This window comes from Mastomys coucha, unplaced genomic scaffold (genome assembly GCF_008632895.1).
Source record: "Mastomys coucha isolate ucsf_1 unplaced genomic scaffold, UCSF_Mcou_1 pScaffold18, whole genome shotgun sequence".
Taxonomy (NCBI): domain Eukaryota; kingdom Metazoa; phylum Chordata; class Mammalia; order Rodentia; family Muridae; genus Mastomys; species Mastomys coucha.
The window spans coordinates 17,658,043-17,671,928 of record NW_022196900.1 but is presented as its reverse complement, the minus strand read 5'-3'; the positions used below and the strand labels follow the sequence as shown (position 1 = coordinate 17,671,928).

At 40.7% G+C, this 13,886-nt stretch overlaps 1 protein-coding gene across 4 annotated transcripts in view; it reads left to right on the top strand.

Annotated features, from left to right (window-relative positions):
• Nucleotides 1–13,886, top strand: part of Tmem245 (transmembrane protein 245) — a 76,551-nt gene that overhangs the window by 44,773 nt on the left and 17,892 nt on the right. For 2 of the 4 annotated variants that reach the window (XM_031377451.1, XM_031377450.1), the window contains 5 exons: nucleotides 699–797; nucleotides 2,343–2,474; nucleotides 3,230–3,265; nucleotides 7,178–7,300; nucleotides 7,436–7,581. In XM_031377451.1, coding sequence (XP_031233311.1) covers nucleotides 699–797; nucleotides 2,343–2,474; nucleotides 3,230–3,265; nucleotides 7,178–7,300; nucleotides 7,436–7,581 — 536 coding nt within the window. The remainder of the gene's footprint in view (nucleotides 1–698; nucleotides 798–2,342; nucleotides 2,475–3,229; nucleotides 3,266–7,177; nucleotides 7,301–7,435; nucleotides 7,582–13,886) is intronic. The other 2 variants (XM_031377453.1, XM_031377452.1) reach the window with 1 other exon arrangement.

Below are 13,886 nucleotides of genomic sequence, written 5' to 3'. Positions count from 1 at the left end.
TGTGCTAGGGATTGAGCCAAGGTTCTGCACATGCTAAGCAAGTGATCTCCTACTGAGCTCTTTCCTCTGATTTTTAAAAATGTCTCTGATAAGGAAATAGGATGAGATACTATAGTGAGTGTAAGTTGTACCTGCTCTGTGTCAGGTTCCCAGAAGTCTGTCCTGCCAGACCTGGCCTATCTCAGCAGACTCAGGAAGAGATTTGTGCTAGTATGTAAGGTCCTAAATTTTACTTAAGAGTCTTAGGGCAGCCGGGTGGTGGTGGCGCACGCCTTTAATCCCAGCACTTGGGAGGCAGAGGCAGGCGGATTTCTGAGTTCGAGGCCAGCCTGGTCTACAGAGTGAGTTCCAGGACAGCCAGGACTACACAGAGAAACCCTGTCTCGAAAAACCAAAAAAAAAAAGAGTCTTAGGGCAACCCTTAATAGGAGTAATGCAAGACTTAAACATAATAGATGAGCTCTAGGCTTACAGGGAAAAGGTTTTCCTCTGGGCAGGTAAGATCAAATAGGTCATTAAGTGTGTTTGCATTTGTATTGTTCTCTTGTACCTTGAGAACCAAGAAGAGAAGTGGGAGAGAAGATGGGGAATTTACTGGAACTTGGAGGCATTTAAAAGCAAAACAAAGACCCAGCATGTATTGATCATACTAGATTACTTAAAAATATTAATCAGATTATACCTGTATTTTTTTCTAGCTTCACAAAATTCTAGGAGATAAGGTGAACAATACGGCTGTGATTGAGAAGCAAGTTCTAGAACTGTGGGACAGACTGTATCACTCTTGGTTTGTTAAGGTCAGTTCTTTTAGATTAAGTTTCCATAGTAACTAGTCACTCCATTTTGCTTTACAGGGTGATTGAGTCTATAGGACTTTTGTTAACTTGGGAGTTTCACTTCACTTTCCAGCAGCAAGAATTTACGCCTTTGGTCAGGGTCAGCTTCTATTGGTGGTTAGTTTTTTTGGCAAAGCCAAGATCTCTGAGGTATCCATATTCCGTCATTTGCTCATAATGTAGTATCTTCCTCTGCAGTAGCTATGTGCAATGCAGATGCATAAGCCACATCTGTTTGTTTATGGTGATGGGGATTGAACCTGGTATCATATGTGTTAATAAGCACAAAGTCTCTCACTCAGCTGTTACACTCCAAGCTTCTACAAGCCACATAGGTGCTATTTTTCTAGTAGCTGCAATAAATAACTAAACACAGACAAGAATATTAAATAACTAAAAATGGATTAGATTAATTTTAGTAATATGTTTCAATATTTAATTTAATTCAGTGTTTTAATTCAGTGTTCCCACTGTAATTTTATATCTTCTACTTACATACTCTTACTTTAGAATTTATGGTAGAACAAGTATGGCTTCCATTATGTACAAACAGTGGATTCTGCTGGGCCGGTTCTATATGCCATGTCTGGTGAGCTGCTGAGAGCCATGTCATATGAACAGTGTGGGCAGAGCTACTGTTTTTTTCCAAGGTTAACCTGAAGAGAGGAAGAACATGCCAGAGGAGAGTGGCTAAGTTTGAGTTTCTTGCTTAGTGATATGTTCGACTTTCATGGATAAGGCTTGAGAGTTAAAGCTAGCAGTGGTATGTGAGCTAAAGTATTTCATTCTATCTAAAGAGCCAAGCAATTAGAAATGTCTCATTAGTTTTTTGTGCTCACTCTGGATCTTCTTCACATGTAGGTTTTCTTGTCACTCACCCTGCTTGAGCCTGTGTACGTGGGGAAATGTGGTGTCCTCCTCCCCATCTCACATGTAGCAGATTATAGAGCATCTGCACTCAGGGAAGAAAGGGCACACAGAATGTTAGCTTGCCGCTGAATTTTAACCTCATTTTGTCTGTTCATTTCACTTTCAAATTCAGTGCTTCCTGCCCATGTAAATTTTTTCCAGACAGACAGATAGACAAATTAGACCCCACACCCCTTCTTGGCTCTTTGTTAGTCTCTTTTCTTTCTGCTCTTACATTACTACACAGTGTATATAATTAAGAAAGAAGAGGCAAAGGTAGGAAGTCAAGAAAAGGTAGAGGTGCTGAAGGAAGTGAAAGTTTACATGTGCTCTCTGGGTGCTGTGCTCACAGGGGTTGTGAGTTCCTGACTGTTCAGGAGGGAAGCAGTATGCCACCCTAGACACAGTACCTGGAATGTGAATGCAGAAATGCTGGGCTACCAGTCCTTAGGTGGAGCTCTTCCTTAATATCTTAAATTTGCAAGGGTTTTCATAGGTGAGTATTTACTTAATTATTATAAGCAGGTGTAAAACAGGCATTTATCCTTTGGACGTGTTAAAATGGGAGTTTCCCATGTCGCTGGTCTTGTTCCATAGAACGTGACACACTCTGGAAGGCACAAAGGGCACAAGATGCATGTGAGTCGTCAGAACAGCTGGCTGGGAGATATTTTGGACTGGCAAGATATTGCCTCCTTCGTTCATGAGAACATCGAGACTTTTCTTTCGGTAAGATGTAGTGGTTTTGTTGGTTGAACTAAGTTTGGAAGTGAGAACAGAAGGAATCCCAGCTTTTCTTACCTCAGCGTCTTCAGCTACCCTGTTTTTAGTACCATGGAATGTATAGGCTTTGATTAAACCAGAAGCTGAGTCTTCAGGTCTGGCTCCCCTGGTGTTTTCCAGGTGGGGTGAGAAGGCCTGAGAAACGCCAACTCCTGAAGCACAAGAACAAGCCTGTGGGCTCAGGGTCTTAGATGGGTATCCTCATCCCTCAGGGTTACCAGAGTGCCCTAAGCTGGACATTACCAACAGACCAGATTTTCTAGTTGGTAAAGCCCTTGATATGTAGAAATAGGGGTGGAGATCCATTAGAGGAAGAAGTGTAAAGGCTGCGACCCGCTGGCTTCCCACTGACTTCCCACTGACTCCATCTGCTTTGCATCCTTACCCCACTGTTGAACCTTAATCACCACCTTCATTCCCCAGAGCCACTTTGTCAGGTGTCTTGGCTTGTGACTTCACAGAGAAGATTTTTCTTGTGAATAAACAAGTGACTTTCATCAAATTAACATGAGTTGAGACTCAAAGTACTAATACTAAGTTTTAAGGAATTCTAGCTGAGTGGAGCGATCCAGGAGCACATTTGAAAGCTGCCCGTGTGAGGCTGGGGACTAGCTGTCTGCTGCTGGACAGCCTTCTCTGGTGTTTGCCTCTGGATTGCCAAAGTGATGTTCATCATGCTCTTTCTTGTTTTGCCATTTTAGATATTATCTTTTGGCTTCCAAATATGGAAGATGAAGGTAAAGCCATGACTTTCTGCCAAGCCTTAGTGCTCTCTGACACTCTGTTGGGTTTCTCACCTCTCCTTCAGCAACCTCTCTGCACTCACGTGCTTGCTTTCCTCTCAGCTGACGTGCTGCCACAATCTGAAATGAAATCTGAAAAGTGATGTCTTTCATTTTTTATGTTCTGATTAACAGCTTACTTAATTAATAGGGACTCACTATATTTCCCAGGCTGTCTGTGAACTCGTGGCTTCAAGCAATCCTCCTGCCCTAGTCTCCAAGCACTTTATATGACAGTGTGCCCAATTATTTGTTTTGATAATCCATTCCCTCTGCTTTCACTAGCCCAGTTGTTCTTAAGGATTTTAATCTGCATGTTCCATGTGTCACTAAAAAATTTTCATAATACCATGAACACATTTTAATGTGTTAAAAGTACTATTTTCTGGTGTTCAGGAAATGGCTTAGTTGAAAAAGTCTTTGCTGTACAATCATGAGGACCTGAATTCACACTCTCAATACCTATATAAAAGTCAGAGGTGGTGGCATATACCCATAACCCCAGTGCTGAGTTAGGGTGGCATGGGATGCAGAGACAGGCAGCTCATCCGGCCCTGCTAGACAGCCAGTCTCTCTGATGGATGCACTCCAGGTGCAGTAAGAAGCCTTGTCTTAAAAAAAATGATGTAGAGCTTGAATGAGGAAGACACCTGATGTCAACCTTTGGCCTCTATTCTCATGCATACACAGGCACTTGTATTTCACACATGTATGTCCACACACACAAATACCTAGTTTATACCATGCTAGATGTTTTGTAAATATTTTCTCATTTAACTCTCCTCAAGTTCCTTAGAGAACCAACAAAATTGTTCTTGTTTTAGTAACAGACTCAGTGTATTAAAGCAGTTAACATTTACTCAGTTTTCTTTTGGTTTGTTTGAGGAGCAGAGTTCCTATAGAGCATGCATTATTTTCTAGAACATGTTTCTTCCTCAGGAGAGCTCTGGATCTCTTTGTTTCGCACTTTTCTGTCTTTGTTTCTTTTCTTTGCTTTATTTGTCTCTTGTTCTGACATTTTGAGGCATGGGCTTCTTTATAGGCCTGGCTGGCCTCAAGTTCACAGCAATGTACCTGCCTATGCCTCCCAAGCCCTAGGATCAAAGGTTTGCTCCACATAACAGCTTTCGTTTTCCCTGATCTTTTGGCAGGTTCCTCAGCTCTCCCCAGGGTGTTTCCTTACACTCAGATTCCTCCCCCTTATTTGCTGCTTGAGTATATGTTACCTTTTTCAGTATTGATGTTCAGTCTTTCTGAATGAATGTAATTTTAAAGATTATTTTTATTGTACTTTTATGAGTGTTTTCCCTGCATGCACGTATGCAGTGCCTGCAGTGGCAAGAAGAGGGCGTCAGATCCTTTGGAACTGTAGTTACAGATGGTTATGAGCCACTATGTGAATGCTGTGAACGGAATCTGGATTCTGTGTAAGAGCAGCCAGTGCTCTTAACTGCTCAGCCATTTCTCCATGTTTCCTGACTAGATTTTAAGTTCTTTATTACTGCTTTAGAATATAGCCTAGTGTTAGATTGTCAACTAAACTAATACAAAGAGGCACATTATAGCTTCTCTTTATTATTTTTGTACTTAAAAGAACAGTGGCAGAGCTGAAGTGGTATGCTGAGACCTCCTTGTGCAATACTTTCCTATGAGGCTAGAGCAGGAAAATGGACCAAAAATGGTCAGTGGAGCTTATAGCCAGTGTCTCTAGGCTCCTAGTCTGATAGGGAGTTAACTCCATCTTTGTAGGAGAGGGGTGTATTTGTATTTTGACCCCTGCATCCCTGCCAGTGTTCTGTTTTTGTGCTTCTTGGGTTCCATAGAATGATGCTCAGAAATACCCGAGAAGCCGAGTGACCAAAGGGAGGTTGGATGGTAGTGTATTAGAAGGGAAGCAACAAAGCAGGAGGATGCAGAGGCTGCTTGTTTGTTCTGCCTTCTGTGATCAAGTTGCTTAACTGCTTGTGAGTCTCCTCTGGGTTTATATTTCATGGCCAGGGACTCTGTTTGAGGCGTCTTTTTGGTTATGTTGCCACTGTTGATTAAATGAATGCCAGCCCTGGCTCATGTTGGCCATTTTTGAGTTGGGCTGCATCTTCCCTCTACACATCTGTTGCATTGTTGAGTTTCATGGGCTTTCTCACTGATCCCACCTTTGCTGATACCCTCCTTTCTAAGCCTGATGATTAATTAAAACTCTACTTTGATGATTGAGTTAACATTCCAGAACTGTCCTCTGCATTGCCTCTGGTTAATATCTTTTCAAATAAAAAGGGTTACTTGGTTGTTGTTGGAGACTTCCAGTCTACAATTGCTGTATTCTGGTAATTTCTTAAGAGTTTCAGGAGGGTGTTTTCTATTTGTGTGACTCTGAAACTATGTAAATTTTTTTGATTAAAAATTCCAGAGTGACTGAGGCCCCAAAAGTATGTTTGCCAAATTACAAATACAGGCATTGTCTCTTAGAATCAGTGGCTTTGTTCATTCATTCTTTATCCCCCAAGGTCAAACAGTTAATCGTGCATATTTTTGTAGGCATAGTGAAGCATTTTCAAGATTTTTTTGTAAGGAGTTTTTGTAAATGAAGCCTGTCTGTTGAATTAGTCTCTTATAAAGACTAAGCTTATAAGACTAGGCTTGCAAGACATTCTGAAAGCAATAGAATGTCCCTTATAAATGGTACATTTGAGGTGGAAAAGGAATGGCCAGCCTTTGTATGTGTCATAACGTAAGCATGTGACTGGACCAGAGCTACTGTCTTAGAAAGGCACCACAGAGAACTGCAGATGTCAGGGTTCTGGTCCTAGCTACAGCAGCCCTTTGTGACTGAGCTCATATGTCTGTAAAGCTATCCACACTGCTTCCTTCACAGCACTGTTGATGGGAACAGTCAGTAGCTGGGGCAGGACTCATCTTCCTGATCCTTTTGCATCGTGTTTTCATTAGGAGAAAGCACCCACTTGGGAAGAACAGACATTATAATGAGTTTTATTTAGTTGATAAAGGCACAAGAAATGAAAATGGAGACATGAGAAGACATTGACATCTTCCTTTGCTCAGATTTTACCATTGGTGTGCATAACCATCTTGAGAACTGCTTCTCTTGAGTTTGTAGGTGATAGGTCAACTGAGTAGTCTTAGATTGTCCCAGGAAAGGCTCTGTTATTGATCTTTGCCTCTTCAGTATTTTCATTGTGATTTCAAAACTTTGGAATACTACATTCTATTTATAGTTGAATCTGAGTTAGAGATGGTAAGGGTATAGGATAGTTAGCTAATCTAGTGAGTGACCTACACTTATAACTTATAGCCTTCCAAAATAAATAGATCCACAGAGAGATCACATATTCTTCTGTAGATATACATATATATTCTGTTTTTATAGTTAAAATTCATAGAATATATAAAAATTCTGTGCTTTAAAAAACAGAATAATAGTAGCTGGGCATGGCTGTGCACACCTTTAGTCCCAGCATGTGGGAGGCAGAGGCAAGGAGATCTCTGTAAGTTTGAGGCCAGCCTGATCTATAAAGGGAGTTCCAGGGTAGTCAGGGCTACTACACAGAGAAACTCTGTTTTGAGAAACCAAACTAACCAAATAAAACCAGCATAATAGAATGAAATGTCTGTGATCGTTGCCATACTATTTTAAGTGTTATTTGGAGTGGATTCATTATATCTACTTAGCCATTTTCATTTACTATTGAATATAGATGTTTCTGGATGTTTTTTCTGCTTTTAAAGTAGGCAACAGTTTTTACGTTTTCCACTGTGGCTAGTAAGATAGTGCCCTAATAGCACACTATGTGGCTATAGCTACCCCCTTTATGAGGATTAGTGTTAACCCCAGCTGTCCCTCTCCATCAGATCCTGGAATCTTTGTGGATTGTTATGAGCCGGAACGTGAGCCTGCTGTTTACCACAGTCACCACCCTGCTGACCATCCTCTTCTACAGTGGCACTGCTCTTCTCAACTTCGTACTTTCTCTGGTATGTACATTTAGAGAGCACATGTTGTATTTCCTTATATATTATAGCATTTCCTGGGCTCTGTTTTTGTGCATGTATATCTTCTATAGGTTCATAAATGTGATTTTTTAAGAGATCTTGTCCTTTGTTTTGCAGATAATTTTCCTGACCACACTGTTTTATCTGTTAAGTTCCAGTGATGAGTACTACAAGCCAGTGAAGTGGGTGATCAGCCTGACACCACTCTCTCAGCCAGGTCCTTCCTCTAACATTATTGGCCAGTCTGTGGAAGAGGCTATCAGGTAGGGACAAGGGTATGCTGTTCTTACTAGCTTCCCATGGCATCCCAGTTACCTTGCTTGTATTTCATAGAAACATTCAGTGTGGAAGTAGCGAAGAATGGCGGTGTTTTCAAGACCTTTTCTTATTTTAAGAAGGTCCTAGAAATAAAGCATGTGCTTTGAGGAAAAGTTCCCAGGAGTTTGGCACTCTATTCTGCCAATTGGTTATTTAGTGCCAATAAATGTATGTGATTTACAAACATATGCTATGTGTTTACAGATTGGCTTTAGTCAAGTTCTCATCACCTTAGCATTTGCTCAGAACTCCCCCTTTCACCACATTGTCTTTACCTCCTCAGGGCCCTTCTCTAGTTCCAGGACCCTCCTGTTTTTCTCTCTTGTTATGTTCAAGGTGTCCTCTGCAGGGATAAGATACGGGAAATACAGAAGTGGAAATATAGTGTTATTGGAAATACAGTGTTTAGTTATCTCCAAGCCTATTCATTGTATCTGGTCAAAATTTTCCGTGATGCATGCCTCTTGAGTTCATGCATAGTTTCTGCTTAGTTTCTTGGCTCTTCTCTTCTCCCCTTTCTGGAAAGGTTTGGCCATTTGCAGCCTAGGCCTCTTAGCACCTTTTGTCCTTTGTCTCATTGCCCCTTAAGAGGATGCTATAGTCTTATTTTTGTGGATCCCTAACTATTCAGAGTAAATGTACTCTTTCTACTAGGAATAGACAGACAGTTATGAACACTGCCATATATAGAGAAAATGCTCAATGACATCAAGTGGTTAGCTAAGTAGTCTTATACCCACTTACATAGTGGCGTCTTTGGCATTTCTGTCTCCACATACTTCAAAAAGTATCATTGTTTGGAGCTAGTCATCCAGATACCTAGAACTGATCTGACAATTGTTGTCTGTTTGGATATGTGTGAAATGCTGCCAGCTTTTCTCCCATTCCTACTCAGGAGACTTAGGGAAGGTCTTGATTAATACTTTCCCTCTTTGATTGAATTGAATGTTTTTTGGCATTTTGAAAATTTTTTCTTATTACCTATCTAGTTTCTGGATGTGTGTGTGGAGCTGTCATATAAAGATTCCAGTTTGGGAGTGTACTTTCAAAGTGATTGTTGCTGAGAAATCATTTTACTATCCCTTCCAAGTCTATGTAACCTCTGGCATTCTTACTGGATAAATAAAATGATGAAAATTGCAACAATAGGTTATCTTTTGTTTATCCACTTTTTAAAAAGTCTTTTGTAGCCGAGCAGTGGTGGTGCACACCTTTAATCCCAGCACTTGGGAGGCAGAGGCAGGCAGATTTCTGAGTTCAAGGCCAGCCTGGTCTACAGAGTGAGTTCCAGGACAGCCAGGGCTATACAGAGAAACCCTGTCTCGAACTCCCCTTCCTCCCCTCCAAAAAAAGGCTTTTGTAATTACTGTTCCCCTAAAAGGAAAAGGAAAATAAAACAAACAAAACCCTTCTCTTCGCAGTAGCATAAAAATAGCCTTTGAGAGGCTGGCAGCAATCCTCCTGTCAGTCTGGCTGAGGCCTCGCTGGACGGGACGCCAGGTGCATTGCTGGGAAGATCCTTTAAAGGCCAGCACTGCTCCAGCTTTCCACCAGAACCCTTTCTCATAGAAGCTTCACCTTGTGATTACAGTTCTTGAATGTCCCTAATGTGCTGTCTACAGGTCTACAGGGAGCAACTTCCTGAGTGACATCAAGGTGCTTTTATACAAGATACTTCTGCACTCTCCCTACCCCAGTATCTACCCCTGCACCCCCCCCCCCCCCCCCCCCCCTGAATCTTGACCCAGGCTGGCTTTGAACTGGATATCTCCTCTCTCTCTCTGTTTCCTGAATACTAGGACTACAAGGATTACAAATGTATACTACCATGCTAGGCTTTATCATTTAATAATGATACTAATTTAATATTAGCATTGTAGTCCTGTTGGGTCTGAAAGCTAAATGGCCATTTTCCACTGTAACTGGCTTTTGCATTCTGCAGCCCTGTGTGCCGTTCCTTTACAAGCTTATAATAATTACTTAATATGTTTGAGTTTTGCATGGGCTCCTTTCAGGAGTCTTCAGGAGAAGAGTGGCAGTGGGCTGTGTCTAAGAGCCTAAGTAAGAATTTTCATCCTGAAGGATTATGTTCAAGTAGAAATATGATTCTTTGTGGATAAATAGGAAAAACTGACAAACAATTACAAAAACTGTAGTTCCTTCTCTGTAAATACTCAGTGACACCATATGATACTTGAATGAGTTACGAGTGAGATTGGGAGTTAATTGCATGGGAATATAGAAGTGTGTGTCCTGGAGATTTGCCTGAGCTGTGGGTTTCCTTTGTGATCACTGTGGCCTTGACATTTTGAACCTTATTTTAATTCTAAGTTCATGTTATTCTAAATGGAGTACATTTGTCATTGAGTTTTCATTTCATCTCAGGATTTTGAGATAGTGGCATGCACCCTGGATCCCCAACCATTGTCCTCCCTTAGCAGCATGCTGCCTCCTGAATGCACACATCACACCCTTCTCCCCGAGGCTCCCATCCTGCTTGCTCTGGTGGAGATATTGCACATTACTAAGTTGCATGTTGTCACGGCCTCAATGCAATTTAGTGTGTGTGATATTTTCACATGAGTGCATGCACACGGGTCTGGCTCTTGCTTGCTGGGATTACAGCTTTTCCATGCTGGAGGGTAGACCTGGTGCTGAGTTACATGTGAGAAAATATGCTCTGTAAGATTTGATTCAGAGAATGGACATGTTCTACTTCTTCCCCCAGTTCTGAAGAAAGTAAAAGTATTTTAGTTATTTTTAAAAAGTTAGGGTTGCTTCTTAAGTAAATTAATGGTTTTCAATTTCAAATTTGAGTGAATTGTTGACTGAACAAAATTCTTAGAGATTTAAAGGTGTAATACTTGTTTAAAGTAAAATGTGCAATAACGAATATAAAGATCTTTCTGTCTGTCTGTCTGTCTCTATCTATCTATATATCAATCTATCTATGTTTTGTAACATGGTTTCTCTTTGTAGCCCTGGCTGTCCTTGAACTCCCTCTGTAGAAAAAGCTGTAAATGCTATTTTTAATATAAATTTAGGTAGTAAATTAATACAGTGGCTGAATTTCTTTATCCTAGCTAGTTCCCAATAATAACACAGAGATACCAAGATTTACTTTTAAGCTTCATCTCAGTATCTGGGCAGTCTATCTTAATCCCATCCCCTAAGCTAATCTGGCTACCACCAGCCAAGAATCACAATAATAATTGAAATTATGCTTTCCGAGTTTCTGTTGAACTCTCAACAACTTTCTTCCTTCTCTGAATACATCCCCCACCCTGTGTGTGTGTGTTGGTGTGTGTGTGTGTGTGTGTGTGTGTGTGTGTGTGTGTGTGTGTGTGTGTGTGTGTGTGTGTCTATTTCCCTCTTCTTCCCTTGGCTAGTGGAAATCCTGCCCTATTCTGACTTATGCCCAGACTTTGGGTGATCAGCATTTATTTACAAGGAAGAGAATAGTAAGCATTGTTTACAGGAACATTAAACAGTAGATTTCTTGACATAAGCATTGCAATACTATGTCTGTATTGAAACAAGATATGATGGCCGAGAAACAGCATTTGAATAACACAAGGTGTGGTTTGAATAAGCTTGGCCCAGGGAGGTGTGGTCTTGTTGGAGTAGGAGTGGCCTTGTTGAAGGAAGTGCATCACTGTGGGGGTGGGCTTTGAAACGCTTCTCCTAGCCACATGAGAGATAATCTGTTTGCCTTTGGAATAGGATGTAGAACTCCTCCAAGCACCTTGCCTGCTTGGACACTGCCATGTTTCCCACCATGATGATAATGGACTGAACCTGTGAACCTGTAAGGCAGCCCCAATTAAATATTTTCCTTTATAAGAGTTGCTTTGGTCATGGTGTCTCTTCACAGCAATGAAAACCCTTAAGATACAAGGATAATCTTCACATATTACACAGAACACGCCTATCCCAGGCTGACCTTGAACTCACAGAGACTCATCTGTCTCTGCTTCCCAAGTGTTGGGATTAAAGACATGTGCAACCATCACCCTGCATAAAGTTATTTTTTTTTTAAGTGCTTTTTGAGCTGAATGTAGTGGCACATGCCTATAATCCTAGTCATCTGGGAGGCTGAGGCAGGAGGATTGCTGTAAGTTCTTGGCCAGTTTGAACTACATAGAGCGTTTAAAGTTAGAGCTATCTATGAAGACCCCCCTCCAAAAAAAAAGTGGGATATAATTTTTATTTGTTTGAGATGTCCTAGCATTGTAATAAAGAGATAGAATTTCTTATGCATACTTTGGGAAATTAACTGGAGTAATTATGCCTTTTAACTGAGTGATTAAAGGTTAGTATAATATACTTGAATGTTTATTATGTTTAAAGAAAAATAGCCTTGGGGGCTGGCGAGATGGCTCAGTGGGTAAGAGCACTGACTGCTCTTCCGAAGGTCCTGAGTTCGGATCCCAGCAACCACATGATGCCCTACAACCACCTGTAATGAGATCTGACGCCCTCTTCAGGTGCGTCTGAAGACAGCTACAGTGAATTACGCTGGATTAAGCGGCTGTCCTGAGTTCAATTCCCAGCAGTCACATGATGGCTCATGGCCATCTGTACAGCTACAGTGTACTCATACACATAAAATAATAAATCCTTAAAAAAAAAAAAAGAAAAATAGCCTTTAAAAACTTAGTCTTATATCTAGTTTTTCATTGTGATCCTTGCTACATTTGTCTTATTAAATTTAAAAGGTTTTGGTACAGATGTTTACTATTGTATGTAGTTGAAACCCTTTAAATACTCTACGCATCTATCATTTCATGATCAGTGAGCATTGTTAAGGACACAAAATGTATATTAATAAGTATTAGTGATATAAACATTCTGAATGAATGTATGTCACTCCTGCCAGAGTGGTAGGAGGTATCACTCAGGTGGTATCCAGGGTTGGAGTGTCAGCTGTTCCCTGTGTAAGCTCTGCTTCTTTGTACTGTTCAGCAGCATCTGGGTGCGAGTACACAGCCATGACTTTGCCTCTTATATTAGACACCTGGTGTTGCCAGATTTCTGTGCATTGACTGTGCAGCTGAGGCAGGTGAACCAGGAGAGGGGTAAAGGAGATGTGATGTAAGAGAGGTTAGGTATACAAGTGGGTCACATCTTGAAGAAAACAGGATAGCACATGACTGTTAGGGTAGTGACCATAATGCAGACTTTGTTTGGTCATAGTAAGCAGTTTAGAAGGGAATGCCTGTTGGTACTGTGATATCACAGAGCACAGATGCTACATAGGTATGGTTAAGAAATGCCACAAGTCTGAATCTAGCGATTTTCGAAAGAGATTGGATGAAGTATAGTATACTTTTTTCCTTGATAGCAAAGCAAAAATGTGCACACTGTTTGGCTATCCAAAAAACATGTGGATTAATTGGCACTAGGGAGAGAATGAAATGGTTTTCATTGTAACCTTTGTTCTTGCAATGATAATACTAATTTCTGCTAGCCCATTTAACTGTCTTCTGCACAATTATATGCAGTTCATTAGTTAGTGCCAGATAAACTTTTCTTTGACTAGTAGTGCAAATTAATATCAGCAGTCTCTATGTGTGTGTGTGTTGCCTTCACATGCTCTTTACAAGTTCTACTATTACTTGTGTTTGATGAAACGTGCTTTATCATACAGTAAATATCCATGCACAGCTCAGGTCTGTGCATTTTGCTTTCTGGACTGTCGTCTGGTCATTGGCAGGTACTGTAGTAGTTTAATTATACATGCAGTATGATTGCTGGTGATTGAACCCAGGGCCTCCTGTGCTAGGTGAGTGTTCTACCCTTGAGCTATATGCCCAGCTGTCAGTTTCTGGATCTGGGAGATGAGTGAGTATAAATTGTATACTATACAATTTAAATAATAAAGTTGTATTAGCTTCCTGTTGGTAGTATGCCAAAGTACCATGAACTCAGTACTTTAAAAGACACTTTTTCTAGCTTGAGAGGTCAGAAGTCCTAATATAAAGATATGAGTAGGGCTATGGTCTTTCTAGATGATGTTGGGGAGATATGAGGGTATTAAAACATTCTCTCTTCTAGTACATTTTTAGAAGGTGCTGCTCTGCATCTTGCTGATGCTCATATGCTAGGTCATGAGCAATGCAGTCCAGGCAGTAGATCATCTTCTCATCCCTCAGTGAGTTTCATGAATATACTTGGTAACCGTGAACAAGTAGATACACAGGGTCCATTAATTAGATAAAAGTTGCTATCATGACTCTTTTTTTTTTTT